Consider the following 14,977-nt stretch of genomic DNA (forward strand, 5'->3'; position numbering starts at 1 on the left):
GTACCTAATTTAAACTTACCACTAATTTTTCTAACTGAAACCTACGTTATCTGTAGTTCTGTATGAGTACAAAATTTGTTAGAATAGCTAAATCACAGCTGTATGTCAGAAAACAGGTTTCCACTAACTTTAGATGTATCTTTCCTGCACTGTCCCAGCCACTCAAACAACAGAAACCATGCAGGAGTATTAAAGACATTTCTACAAAGCTCATTTATTTCCTGACTAAAAGGTAAAAAGCAGAAAGGATGGAAGCAATTACATCAAAGATGTTCCCTCTACCTCTAGGCCACACAGGGGCAGATATTACTAAAAGCTTAAAATGAGCAGTGAAAGACATATATGAACAGAAAGAGTTCAATTTAACTGCCACAAAAAAAGGAAAGAACTTTATATAATTACAGTTCTACTAGTGCTCAATTTTTATCTGTTTTTACAGAAAAGATCTTAAACCCAGCTAGTATTATACCACTTACATGAAGTTAAAGCAGCTTCATTGCTGCAGCTACATTGCAAGTACCCTAGGATCCTTTTCCTTGTGTATTTAATCCTCAGACATCTCCAAGTTTACAGCACCAAATGTATGCCTTTTATACATATCTATCTCTACCTCTCTGCTGAAGTGTTGTGCCCTGGAGCCTAAGGAGAAATTCCCTGTTGAACACAGCTATCTTTACACTATACTATTTGAATTCCCTGGTTTTATGTAAATCTTCCCAATGTTTTCCGGAATTTTCTCAGTAAACGATAAATGCAAATTCTGAAAAAATTAGACTGAATTTTGCAAAGCTAGAGAATGGCAACTTTCATACTCGATACACAGTCTGAAATAAAAAAGACTGACTTTCTGCTCAAGATTATAAACAAGGATACTTCTTCTAAGCAGTGCAAAAGGTCCTGCTTCTCCAATGGATTTTCACACCCATCTAGCCCATACTTCAAAAAAACCCCCTAAAGACTAAGAGGCAAAGGCTTTTATCTCCACAAATACACCCCCAGCCTTATATTCTTCCCAGTCCCACCAGTAAAATATTTCCAACCTATGTTGGATCTGTCACCTATGTACAGGACCAGTCTTTCCGAAACTAGTATCCAGTTAATGCTTAACATCTGATCTTCAAAAAAAAAAAAGAAAGGAGAAAAACCGGATTTGAATCAATGTTTGTGTGGATTGATTTGCTGAAATCAAAACAGATGTTTGAGCAAAATGCCACTGCTCAAACATAAAACGTATTTCATATTAAGATAGGTATGTCAGATATCGGTGAGCAGGTATTTTCTACAACATCTCAAATAAAAACTGCCTTAAGTGACGATTCCAATTTTGCACTTTGAAAGGGCAGTAACTGTCCTTTTCACTTTTACATGAGAGTAATTTTTTCTTCAAAGTTCTCAATAGCAGCTACAAGACGTTGCATAATACAATAATTTTATCAAATGAAGACACAGACTTTTTACTTCAAGTGAGGAATGACTGATAATATGAATATCTAAGCTAAAGAACTTTATAATTGCTAATAAAAATGTGTCTTGTAATACAGAGCAAAAGCTGAAGAATCTGTACATGAGTCATACCAATTTTAAGTAGGTCACTAAAAAGGTTCATTTCCATTATCTGAAATTTCTTTTACCAAAAGCAGCCAGGCTCCTCTATCTACTTTGAAAATGAAAGCATGAATACATTTATTAGAAACATATCATGTCACAAGACAGAACCATTATTTTATTGAAATGATGAAGGTTAGACAAATTACATCTTGGATGCATAACCCAGCACTTTGCAATTCTATTTCCACTTTTTTTTTTTACAGAATGTTTCACTCATATTGAAAATTTACAGTCAGAGTAATAGTCATCTCTTGGAAAACTGAATACAGTTTACATTTATACGAAGCAGTTAGTTAAGAGTTACAGAAACTAGAAACAGTGAGTAGAATATTGCAGTAAATTTCTGTTGCTAGGAGGAGCGAATAAGAAACTCCAGATAAACAATAAAACAGATAAAATCTGACACAAAAGGTAAAGCTAGAAGGTTTGGTTCAAATCTCACAGCCCTAGCAGTATACTTCAAAATTCATTAGCTTCCCTGAGCAGGCTGCTGAATGCTTCCTTAAATCCTACTTTTGCAGTATCAGAAATATCTAGAGAGATACCTCTCCAAGAAACTCTACAATCAGAGTGAGATTAATTCTAGTTCATAAAGCTGTATTAGGAATCAGAAGGTAGCCCAAATTCATCAGGATTTACAGCATTTGCCGTTATGAGCTATAAAGGCAATTCCATTAGCTTTCTATTATATTGTTTATCTTTGGGCTATCAGTGGACTGTACAATGATATTAAAACCAGTATTTTAATAAAACATTATATAAATTTTTATTTCCTTAGAATTTTTTTTTTCAAAAAGCCAATATTAAATGGTTAGCACAGATGATAAAGCCTTATTAAACAAAATGATATAAGAAAATTGTAATAAAAGCTGGAATACATTCCTTGGTTCAGAATAAATAGCAAAGTTATTACCGGCCTACCTAGGAACAAAAGCTGATTTGTGCATGTCCACTGACCATAGCAGAATGAGAAATTAGCCTCTGAAGACAGAAAAGAACCCTCCTTTTCTTCACATCACATCAGCATGTAAATCCAGCCCACCCCACAAAAAAACAGAGCTGCAATTACATGAGGAATTTCTGCATGCTTCCCAGCTGCAGAAAGAAAGCAGAGTGCAGTCACGGTCCCTGGGGAACTTAGCTACTTAAAATCCATATGCAGACAGCAGGTTTTTTAAGCTTTAATTTGATGCACCTTGTATAGATTTCCATGGAAGCATCAAGAGACGTGCTGTGGACAGACAGGGTTACTGCTTGTCAAATGCTGCATCCCCCTTTCAAGGCTCAGCTATGGTAGAGATTTTCAGAGACTCAGAGTCCCCAGCATTTTTTTCCCAATTTAATTTTTAACAGTGAATCAACAGTTTTGTATGAGAGGTTCCAGAATTAGTCCACCAAAGTAGTCACCTTTTCATCTTTAAATTAAATGAACAGGTTAATATTTGATAAAGTTATAAAAACTGCAACCCACCTAACAAACACAAAGTATTTCCTAATCTTAAAAGGCAGCATTAATATTCACCTATAGAAAAGCTGGGTATCCCTTCAGAATATCTTAACCCCATATATTAATTCAAACTATGGAAGTTAGCTTTGGAACCAACAGTTACTCAAAACCAAAGGCTTATGCCTTGAAAGTGTCCCTAGCCAGGTAAATTTCCCCCCATCCCACCCCAAATGATGAGTTAAAACATTATTATATAAAATTACATAGACTCCAAAAGAAGCAGCTATATACATGAGTGTTCATACTATCAAAGGTTTTAACAATTTAATAAGACTTCAAGAATAGCGTTTTTCAGCTGTTCAAACATCTGTCAGAATTATTTTTTTTCAAATAATGACACATACAAAATTTTAACTGCTGGGAGAGCAGCCACTGCTACTTGTTGATCTTTTAAAAAAACCAGTTTGTTTAAGAACTACAGTTTTACCATAGAAAGTAAAATTAAATTTTATAACCACAACATTCACAACAGCTGAACTACAGCCTAATCCTCTGTACTAACTTGAATGCATGTTATGTCTATAAGAACTTACCTAGGCTTGCTGTGAGGCATTCCAGATCTGCTAAAAAACCTGGTATTTGCTGAAGCTGATCCTGCAGTTCCACCAGACTGTTCCTTTTCTTCTCCCAATGTGCAGAAAGCATCACAACTTCACTATCGACCAGCTGCAACAAACAGGTCTTTAATTGCAAATTTATTTACCTGTTTATGAGTATCTTGACTAATTTTTATAAATAATACATTTGGAAGCATAAGATCAGCACAGCAACCCCACAGCACTGCCACTTGTGCACTTCTCAAGTAAATACACAACATGCTCAAAAGATCCCCTGTATTATGGAATATTTCTATCAAAATGCATTGAAGAAAAATATGACAGAAAGCTATTTCTCAATATACTAATCAATGCAGGAAGTATTTTATGGATGTTATTAACTGTAAACAAGATGTACCTGAAATTTTGGCAGCAGGGTTGCACTGGTGCACAATAACAACAATGCAGTACTGCGATTTTAGGCATATTTAGATGAACAGTTTAATGTTGCCAGCCATTCCAATTTCATCTTCACAACAAAACTGAAAACTCTGCACGTGCAAAATAGTCTAGAAAATTAAGTAAAAGGAATGACAAAGTTGCCTTTATAATAGTACTGCTCTTCCGCTCTTGTGATAAACTGCAGTAGTGCCAAGTGTTTATGAGCACATTTCTACATTAGCTCAATTTTTGTTGTTTCATTCTTCCTAATTTTTTCTTACATAATACGATAATGAGAAAAGGATACACTGCTTAAAAGTTTTGCTTATATAGGTCAGATTCTATGAAAAACACCAGGATCAAGAGATCTTAGGTAACAAGTGTTTCCCTTACATATAATTGACATGATTCAATTATTGTTTCCCTGCTCTTAATTCCATTACCCACTCCTCCTCTTGCACACAACTACAGCCTGTGGCTGTATCTGCATTCTGAATTCCTCAATTTTTATAGTTTTTATTTGCAGAAACTGAAAAAGCCTGAGCAATGAGCAAAGACGCCCTCAAATTTACAATTCTACCCACTTTAGATCCATTCTTTTTAAAGAACAACTTCTATCTTTTGCAAATTCCCTCAGCTATCTATCCCTGTTAAAAGAACATCCTGTTTCACCAGACAAGTTTTGGAAATTTGTTCCAAAGCCCAGTGAGAAATGGAGCACTTCAGAAGACCAAACAGTCGTATTTTAAAAAAGCCAGGTCTATTTTGGAAACTGGGATATGGTATTTTTCTCAGTAAAACAGTAAAGCAAACAAAAAACCCAAACCAAGCCACCATAAGATGGGGACAAACATCACAAACATTTCAGCCCGGAGATAACTGAATGCAGCTGAAATGACAATCATCTAAAAGGACTATTTTGTACATGAAACTGGTAGTTAACATCTGCCATTTAACATGGTAAGACTGTAGGCTGCAATTAAAGCTTGAAATTTTCAGTTTCCTTCTCTATTCAACATTTATAAATAAGACAGCACAAGTAAGAAGAAATAGGACGCTGGAGAAGTGCACCTGTAGGTCTTCTACGGTACAGCCAATCTTCTGTGCTTACACAGTTTTTATTTTCCACTTTTATAAAAAAAAGTAACAAACAAAACTCCATAAGCAATATATACACTGGCTTATGCCTGAAGTAAATATCTGCATTTCACAGAAAATTTCAGTCTTTTTCAAGTTTTTTGTTCTCATTTTCCCAAGCAGCCATAATATGTGGAAATAAGGTTATATTAGATTAATATATATGAAGCCTCTCATTGCTTTTAGAATGACAGCTTTTAAAGCGAACTATAGCAAGTATTATATTGTGATCACATCATTTAAGAGACTGGCTAAAAAAAAAGATCATTATGAGCAGTAAAACATGCCAAACGGGCAAGGAGAACTCCATCTCCAATGCCTGAAGGTTTTCACTAGAATGCAGGGAAAAGCAGGGCCATTCCATTAGGCAAGAGAAAGAAGAACATAAGAGACTTTCTTTCTTACCATAAATACACAGTGAGTTACTTATCCATTGGAAAACTATACAGAGAAGTCTCCTAAGTAAACAGGAGAGCCAGGAAGTATGTACCCAGCCAAAGTGAAGGTTTCAGCCAGGACAGAGAACCCCACAGCTCAGTCCTGCTCTGAATCATGACCACCCAGATTACACTGCCCCATAAATATGGCTCAAAATTGAAAGCCTGGTGCTGAGTAATGCATTGGTAATACTAGAAGTTTCCTTTCCTTTCATTCCACAAATAAACCACACTACTTGTCACTTTGCTTCCAGGGCAGGAATAGTGAATGAAATGAGGAGAAAACACAAACACTTCCCAAATCTTTTCAGCTGGGCAATCCAATCTTGCTGTCCCTTGGGCACTAGGAGTGGGCAGCGAACAGTGTCAGTGCAACAGCCCTGCCCTGACACAAACCACTGAGGTGCCTCAACCCCAAATACGTTCTGTACTATCCCAGCCACCCCGCACTGCTTTTAAAGAGCTACAGCAGTAACATGCAACATCATCCTTGCAACTGTTTACATTGCATTATTTCAGGTTTGCATTACATTGTTGCATACATTACTGTGTGAGTGAACAAGGCTGTGTGGGCGCTTACCTAGGGGCCAAGATTAGCCCTGTATGCTAGTACTAAAAATTTTTGTTTAAAATTATTTACACGCTTCAGAATATTTCAAGCATGGCATTATTTTTTCTTACCTCTCCAGCTTTTGCACAATCTTTGGCTCCTTTATGAAGGGCAGCCCAAGCATCTTCATATCTGAAGAAAAGATAAATTACTTTTCTTACTGTGCTCTCCTTACCAAGGAATTCATGGATGTCACTGTACTTTTATTTACAGGTACTACCAGAAATTACAGCTTAAAAAGCTGTGTAAATCTTTCCAGTACTTACTGTTCTGCCAAGACAAATATGCAGTGAGAAATAATGTCTTTTAAAGAAAAAGTGATTCATACTCTTCAACCTGATAGCTGGCTTTAAAAGCTAAATGGACCCAGCAATACTCATAAGACAACACACTGCCTTAAACATTACTTGGAATCCAAGTTCATTAACAAAATGAAAAAAATTAACAGAACTGTAGTCATACATATACCCCTTCCAATTAAAAAAAAAAAAAAAAAAAGGAAATGATATCAAACATGTCTAAGTTATGAGACCACAGACTGGGGCTCAGTGCTTGCCTCCTTCAACCCTCTGCATTAGAACATGGACTAAAGTCATCTTTCAAATGTGGCTTTTCCTCCAGAATTTCAGTTTCATTAACATGACAGCACTTAAGGCTTGAGCAAGCTTTAAACACATTAGTCATTTGGTAACCACTCCACACTACTAACTGCAGAGCATCCAAGAACCTATTAGCAACACTTTGATTTTCTTCTCCTTTTCTCAATCTAATATAGGAAGCAGACACTAATAAAGGACAGGAAGGTCATACCTGCTTAGTAATTCCAGTCCAGCAGAAAACTCTGGCAAACATTGAACAGTTCTGTAAAACAAATTCCAAATATACAAAATCATTAATAATAGAAGGCTGTTATAAAAAATGTGTGCACACAGTTGCACTTGACAGATATGCTGAGCACAGAAATGTTTCCTACTGTTCTTACTTGGACAAACATTTTGCCAATTTTGGTGTACAATGCATTACACAGTGTATCTTACAAGAATATTTCAAAGCTTTTTTCCCTTGTTGTTTTATGATAGCCTACTCTTACCTCTTTTCAACTGTGTCCATTAAAAACAAGTTTTATGAAATAATTTCTAAGTATAGTTAACAAAGATACAGGACAAAAATCATTTTAATTTAAAACAGAGCACAGAAATATTCAGAAAAAAAGACTACTACACAAGTTCATGTCCCTCAATACAAGATATTGCACTTAATATATCCTACACTAAAAATAAATACTAAGCTAAAGAACCTTTGCCAGTTTAATGCTCTCATGATCTCTTATTCCATGCATACACTTTCATCAATAACAGCTTGAATTATAAAGACATCTTATAATAAGTTATAGAAAATTAACAATGCGGCATTTCGAAGGATGTGAAGATCTTGATGTCATCCAAGATTATCTCCTGGAAGATCACCCAAACAGACTGGTTTGCACTACCATCTAAACAACTTGAGTGGAAAAAAACCCAACCCAACTACCATAAATTAAACCTTTTTGTCCTTAAGGCAAGGGAAAAGTGACAGAACCAGTAAGGTGGAAAGGGATCCCAGGAAGTTTCTACTGCAATCCCCTCTTAAAATCAGGATCAGCTATGAGATTGAAGCAGCTTCCTCAGGAAGCTGTTCTCAGCTTTTCCTGCCTGACCATTTCTTGTTTCAACTTATACCTATCACCTTTTGTGTTCCCACCACACACCAGTTTCCTCAATAACCACTTCACAGGTAATGACAGGCTGCTGCTAGGTCTCCCAGAAGTCACCTATTCTCCAGGCTGAACAACTGCCCACCTCAGCCTTTCCTCATACACAGAGTTCCTGCCCCAGCCATTTTGGTGGCCCTCCACTAAATTGCTCCAGAATATTAACACCTTTCTCACACTGGGGACCAAACTGGACAGGGCAGTTAAAGTGTGCTGAATTCAGGGGACAATCACCTTCCTCAATCCCACTGTCTGGGTCTTATTTGTTCCACCCTATTAGCTCTTGGTCTTCCCTGCTGCAAGGCATGTCCCTGGCTCACATTCAGCCTGCTGTCTGCCAAGAAGCCCAGGGTCTTTTTAGCAAAGCTATGTCCCAGATAGCCTGTCAGCCCTGGTCTGCATTGTTGCAGGGGATACTTTCTTCCCAGGGAAACAGGAATTTGTACCTCTTGATTTTCATGAGGCATATATGGTCCTATGGGCTTTTATGGATTGAGTATCTTCAGTCTATCTTCATTCACTACTGGTCAGTCTCCTTGAACCCTTTCACTAGGCACAAGGCACTGAAGCCACAAAGGCATTAAATAACTCAACAGCCTCTACATTTGCTGTAATTCACCATGCATCACCGATCCCATGTTTTCCTTCAGCCTTTTATTACCCTTTTATGCAGGGCTAGAAGCTCTTCTTGTCCTTGACATCCCTTGTAAATGTCAATTCCAGGTGAGCTCTGGCTTTCCTAAGGCTATTCCAGCATGCCAAAGAGGTTATGAAGAGGCATCAAGAAGTTATCCCTGACACCCTCCCAGGACACTTCTTGATCGCATCCTGATGTGTTGTCCTTCCAGCAGCTGGAAGCTATAGGCCCCCACAAAAAGGGGGGTTTAATGATAAGAGGATTCCCCAAGTTGTTTAGAGAAAACATCATTCTCTCCCTGGTCAGAGGGTCAGTGACAAACTCCCATTGCAACACCACCCTTACTGGCCTCTCCTTGGCTCCCATCCATATGGCCTCACCCATCCTTACAATCAAACTAAGCTGTGTTTATCCCTGAACTTTATCAGCAAAGCAGAAGCCACCCCAGCATTCCCTTGTTTCAATTTGTTCACCCAGTGCTTTTCTCAAAAAGTGATGGATATTTATTACAGTATTCCAGAAGAACCAAAATATTATGGACTGGAAGTACACAGAGAAGGCAGTTGCCTAAAATAGTTTTATTCAAACTTTCCCCCATTCTTAGTCTCCATGCCTTGTCAATAAAACTGGTCTTGCTAAAAAAAAATTTACCTCCAAAACATCAGGATTCGGAACTTAAGACAGTTCATTTCAGATGCTTTATTTTTAGCACTGAGCTTGTGTATAAACTAATTTGAGTCTACATAGTGTGTTCTAGCAAGAACATGCTTGACACTAAAGCATAACTCAGCTGATCTGAAGAAGTAACTCTCACAGATGCCATTTCCAGACATCAAGTATTCTTTCCCTGTAGCTTACAGAGGTTGAAAGAGCGAGCAGAGAACTAAAATGCGGAGGACTGAAAAAAACAAAAAACAAAACAATGAAAGAAAAATACCCAAACCAGCACAATTCTCAAAACTTCTTAAAACAGATAGTTGAAGTATTTCATTACACACATATTTTCCACAATAAAAAGGCTCCTATTTCTGTTTTTATACTATAAAACCTCTGAGTTACAATTTTAGCACATGAGATTCACAGAGACTGCAAACAATTACATTTCAGTGTACTGCAACCTGAATCTTCTATGAGGTACTACAATAACACTGCATATTCATTTCATTTAAATAGTAATTTATAAGTCGATTGACAGCCATTAGAAATTACTTAGGCCTATCAATGAAGGCTCTATTAAGCAAAGCATTTGCTTTGGTTAAGCTTTTCTGTTGTCAAAATAGTAAAGTTATATGCAAATGATCTTGTAATTGGCTCATATATATGAGCCTCTTCAAATTTTTCCTTAACAACAGCATCCTATATTAATGCTATATATTAAGACATTCAGAAGTACCTCTGCCTGCTTTTCTTTGCATCTCTTGATTTGTCGCCCAAAGTCTTCAACCTACAAATCAAAACACAAATCCATTAGACATTTACAACACCAAAAAGAGAGAAAAAATTGTTTGAACACATAATGTGTTAATTCCAGCCTATTAGTTAATTTTGTTTCAGCTTGTTTCACAAATAATTCAAATTTCACTTAGTTTTGTGGAGACCTTCATATGAATTTACTTCCACTGACACTGCTGCTAAAACTTGAGATTTTTTGTAGAAGTGCATCAGGCATTTCAGTATGAAAAGTTTAATGGGAGTTGTGTATACAAGTCATCCATCTCTTGATACAGTTTCCTTAGCAGACAGGAATTAAAGACCTGCATAGAAATAACCAATCCAGCCCTGAGGAATACCATTTACAGGAAGGCTCTCGTGTCAAGGAAAAGCATGACAGTCACACATACACATGTACCCACTTGCCACAAGTCTGCCAACACAAAACTAGCACAAGCTCAACTTTTCTTCTGCCAGCTTTCAGAATCTCTAGCAGCATCACCACAGTGCACTGCTACTGAGCATATCTGAGGCTTGTTTCACACGTGGTCCATTTCAAATTGACTGGTATCTTGCTCCTCAAAAGCTAAAAAACCCCCTCCAAAACAACCAAACAACCCTCCTCCCCCCAACTCTTTCCACTCTTTTTCGGACAACCTGTATATGCTAGTTGAGTTGACACAGTACAGTGAGTACAATGAGAACCAAAACCTCTGGCTATTCCCTGACCACCAAGGCAATGGCTGTCCTCAATCTCGAGGCCTTTTGGAGCCACAGCTGTCCAGGACAGTAAGAATTAGGAAGAAATAAAATGACACAGACACAAGCAAGATGAAAATGAGCTTTGAGAGCCAAAGATACCCTCCAGAGAGATCTGTAATCCTGAGTAACCCAGGGACTGAGAAACAGCCTAATATACAGACATTCAGGCTGCTTCAAGGGGGGAGCCAAAGCACTCCCCCAGACTCAACCACCACATATTTTCAAGGAACTAAAGGAAACTTCAAAGCTCTACAGCAAAATAGGTGGTTGAGAATTTGAGAAAAGACATGCTAAGGCAGGTCTCCACACCCTCTCAGAGAACTGTTTATAACAGCTAAGCCAAGTAGCAACAAACACAGCACACGGAGAAAGAACCCCACTGCTGAAGGGAGCTGTGCAATTTGCCCTTCTCTGCTGCCATGTTCTCCACTATGCATCCCAGCCTGAAATAGCAGCAGTCCTCTGCATCCATTTTGGTTGTTTTTCCTCCTCCTGCAAAAGCCTGCCAACAGGTAAATGGGTCAAAATTTAGATACCTTGCTCTCAGGACACACAGAAATAGACAGCAGACACAACTGAGCAAAGAACGAGGCCACAGAAATGGCTAATAACTCCAAACTGCTCTTTTTAAACCATACAAACCAGATTTAATCTTTTTCATACATACATACATGTTCCCTTATTCCTTGGGAAGTGATATTATTTTCTTAAAAGCCCTGGAAAACCTTTCCCCTCACAATTTCGAGAAATTCAACTTGTTCTACTTTGCAAGCATTTATGTGAAGTTAACAAGTTGGCCACAACTTGACATCAAAAATACTTTCTTTGTGTTTTGAGAATTTTACAATTTTAAGCTAAAATCTCAACATCACAAAGTTACTTCTATTATTACTTTGGTGGGGTGCAGAACAGAGTAATCCTGAACACCAAGAAATGAGGTTGCATGGTCTAGGAAGGAAGAGAGGGCAAACCAGGTCAACTTGTGTTCTGGCTACATGGGGACACTAAAGGGAAAAAAAAAAGACGCCTTCCACAGTCTCTGCCACTGTGGTTCTGAGATACAGGTTCCCAATGGCAAAAAAAAAAGATTACACCGCAGATGAAAATACCACTTAAAGACGGGACACTGGAACAAGGGTTCATTAATGGAGCTGCCAAAACACAAAGATGGACATTATGAAATCAGGGACTGGTCTCAGGACAAAGCATTGCAACACCAGGAAGAAAGCAAAATAGAGACTACATGGAAACATACTGACTCCACTGCAGCAATATATGGAAACACAGAGTTAAATGATCACCAGATCTGGCATGTTATGACCTTTCTGTTGTCCTCTTTCACCATGTGAAAAACACACTTTTCAAAAGAGCCTTAGACTACTGAGATATCAACTCCTCTGAGAACAAAAAAAAAAAACCACAGACAGACATAAAGCAATGCTTTGGTCTGTATTTTTAAGACAGTTTAATATTCAGTTGCTGTCTGAAAAGATGAGACAGATAACATGTAAGCAATTTATCTGTTTGACTGGCAGCCTCTTCTATCAATTTCTCTTGACCATCACACACTGGTACAAGTAAGTCACGATGAACTATTTATTTTAAGTTTCTGGGGTACACAGACATTCCTCACTATATATAAATATTTACCATAGGGGTATTATAAGGCAGCCTTAACATCGCCAAGGACCACACAGTTTTTAAAAGTAATTGCTTACAACACGATATTCCCCCGTGGCTCATCATGAGCCAACAGCTCTGCAGCACAGGCATGACCTTGTCCTCCAGCCACTCGCTGACTTCCAATGACACTCACTTGGACCACCTGCTTGTACTAAAAACAGGATCGACACGGGGCCTATCCAAATAAACCTTGTGAGGCAACATAGGAAGAATATCTTTCTACTTTTTTAGTGCAAGCGAGGGGCTGTTCCATCTGCTTATCCTGCGCTTCTCTTCCCCAAGAGACAGTAACTCATCTTCCAAGGAAAAGCAAGTTTCTCCATACAGCAAGCGGAGCCCAGCAACGCTCTTTAAGGGATTACACTGATCCATAAAACCTTGAAGGTCGGTTACTTCATAAAAAATTCAAGCGCGCTAATTGACCCCATTCACATCTTCTCTCACAACAGCGGTCTGTCTGCCCCTCTCTTCCCTCCTTCCCCTGACCGCAGCTGCTTCCCGGGCACCGCGGCTCCTCCTCCTCCCCGGAGCCGCCCGCGGCACCGCAGGGCTCGCCAGCCCGCCATCAGCCGCCCAGCCCAGGCGGGAACACGGGGGATACGGGACCCTGGAGCCGCGCTTCCACCCTGTCCCCGCAAACAGGAGGACACCGCGGGTGACAGACCACCCCTGGCAGTGGGTCCCGTCTGCGCAATCTCCTCCTCTTCCTCCTTCCCTGTGCCAGTCCACGCCTTCCCCGCCACCCGGTCACCTGCTTTGCCCCCCCGGCCCGGCCGGGCTGCGCGACGCGGGCCCCTCTCCCGCTCCCCCCGCCAGCCCCGCGGTGCCGTAGGCGATACCCACCCGGCGGTGAGGTCCTGCTGGACGCTCAGCAGCCGCTCCCGCAGCGTCTCCAGCATCTTCCCGGCCTTCCCTGGCTGCGAAGGCCAGCGCCAGAGGGCGGAGCGCGGGCGGGGCTCGGCTACGTTCCCGCCTCCGGTGCCACCGCCCCTCAGCCCGCCCCGTCTCTTCCGTCTCTCCCGGCTCCGTGTGCATCTTCTCGAGGTTGGGAGCGCGGGCGTTTGCTGGGGGGAGCCGAGCCGCGCCGCTCGTTCTGCGTCCCCCCTTGTGCGAGGGGGGAACTGCGTTTAAAGCCCGGGCGGTTTCAAGGATAGATCTTGAGCAGTGTGTGTTGCGGCTTTTTAGAGGTTATTTTAAAGCCCCTTGGCAGGTTGGGACCCTCACCAGAGTGATTTTGACATCAGCGATGGTAGTGTAGGAATGATCTCCTTAGAGAAACAAAATTGGTCAAGGGACTGGAGCATCTCTTTTATGAGGAAAGGCTCAGGGAGGTGGGCCTCTTCAGCCTTGAGAAGAGGCAGCTGAGGGGGACCATAAGGTCTGAAGGGAGGGCATCAAGAGGATGTATCCAGGCTCTTCTTGATGGTGCCAAGCAATAGGACAAGAGGCAACAGGCATAAACTGATGCCCAGGAAGTTCCACCAGAATATGAGGAAGAACTTGACTGTGTGGGTGACCGAGCACTGGAATAGGTTGCCCAGAGAGGTCGTGGTCTCCCTCTTTAGAGATACTCAAGACGCATCTGGATGCAATCCTGTGCCATGTCCTCTAGGATGACCCTGCTTTAGCAGGGAGGTTGAGCCAGATGATGCACTGTGGTCCCTTCCAACCTGACCCATCCTGTGAACTCAGGGAATCAGACCTTGTGACAAAATCTTAAAAATACGGAAAGCAAAACCACCGGGTCTCCCTGGGGTTGCCGGGTTCTTGGAATAAGGAATTGGAATAAGAATATGTCATCTTGGAATAAGATGACAACCTTTCAAAGTCCTTGCAAAGCAGGTAGTTGAATTATTTGTCTATGGGTTCCACCACTATTTTCTTTGGAGACTGCTGGACTTTTATAGATACTAATGATTCTTACAAATAATAACCTAAAAGCAAAAAGGCTGTTCTTACAAATAGTAAATAATGCAGTGAAAAGCTATAATTAAATTTTTAGGTACTGTCTGCTCAAATAATAGCTGTTAAAAGTCATTCAGCAAATCTTTAGACAGTTTAGGTGAAATCAAGACCTTCTTGGAACAATTGGCCAGTCTTTCTGGATTGCTATATTTACAGTCACAGTACCAGGAAGACAGTCTCACACCCTGTGTGTTTTCAGATAATATTTGAGCAACATGGACCTAGGATTTAGACAGATCTGGGAAATCTTAATCTCCCTTTAAGTGAGACTTCAACTTTTACAAAAAGCTGAGATTTCAAAGTCAAAACATTTTATTTGCTAACCAACTAAATTTTGTTTGAAAGTTCCAAAGAAATGAAGAGCACTGAAATAATTTGTTACAAGGAGAATGTATGCAGAGGAGGACTGCTGGATGTATCATTTGATACTGCAGAAGTATAGTTAGGAGTGATTTGAGGTACTTTGAATCAAT

At 39.9% G+C, this 14,977-nt stretch overlaps 1 protein-coding gene across 2 annotated transcripts in view; it reads right to left on the reverse strand.

Annotated features, from left to right (window-relative positions):
• DTNBP1 (dystrobrevin binding protein 1) overlaps window positions 1–13,488 on the reverse strand; it is a 64,070-nt gene extending 50,582 nt beyond the window's left edge. Inside the window, exons 1-5 of one of the 2 annotated variants that reach the window (XM_010402892.3) lie at window positions 13,383–13,488; window positions 10,057–10,107; window positions 7,087–7,137; window positions 6,348–6,408; window positions 3,649–3,781 (exon numbers count right to left, since the gene is read on the reverse strand). In XM_010402892.3, the coding sequence (XP_010401194.1) occupies window positions 3,649–3,781; window positions 6,348–6,408; window positions 7,087–7,137; window positions 10,057–10,107; window positions 13,383–13,438 (352 nt within the window). In that variant the 5' untranslated portion in view covers window positions 13,439–13,488. Of the gene's footprint in view, window positions 1–3,648; window positions 3,797–6,347; window positions 6,409–7,086; window positions 7,138–10,056; window positions 10,108–13,382 lie in introns of both variants that reach the window. The other variant, XM_010402891.3, reaches the window with a different exon arrangement.
• Between the last annotated feature and the right edge of the window lie 1,489 nt (window positions 13,489–14,977).

The sequence above is a fragment of the Corvus cornix genome, chromosome 2, assembly GCF_000738735.6.
Source record: "Corvus cornix cornix isolate S_Up_H32 chromosome 2, ASM73873v5, whole genome shotgun sequence".
Lineage (NCBI taxonomy): Eukaryota > Metazoa > Chordata > Aves > Passeriformes > Corvidae > Corvus > Corvus cornix.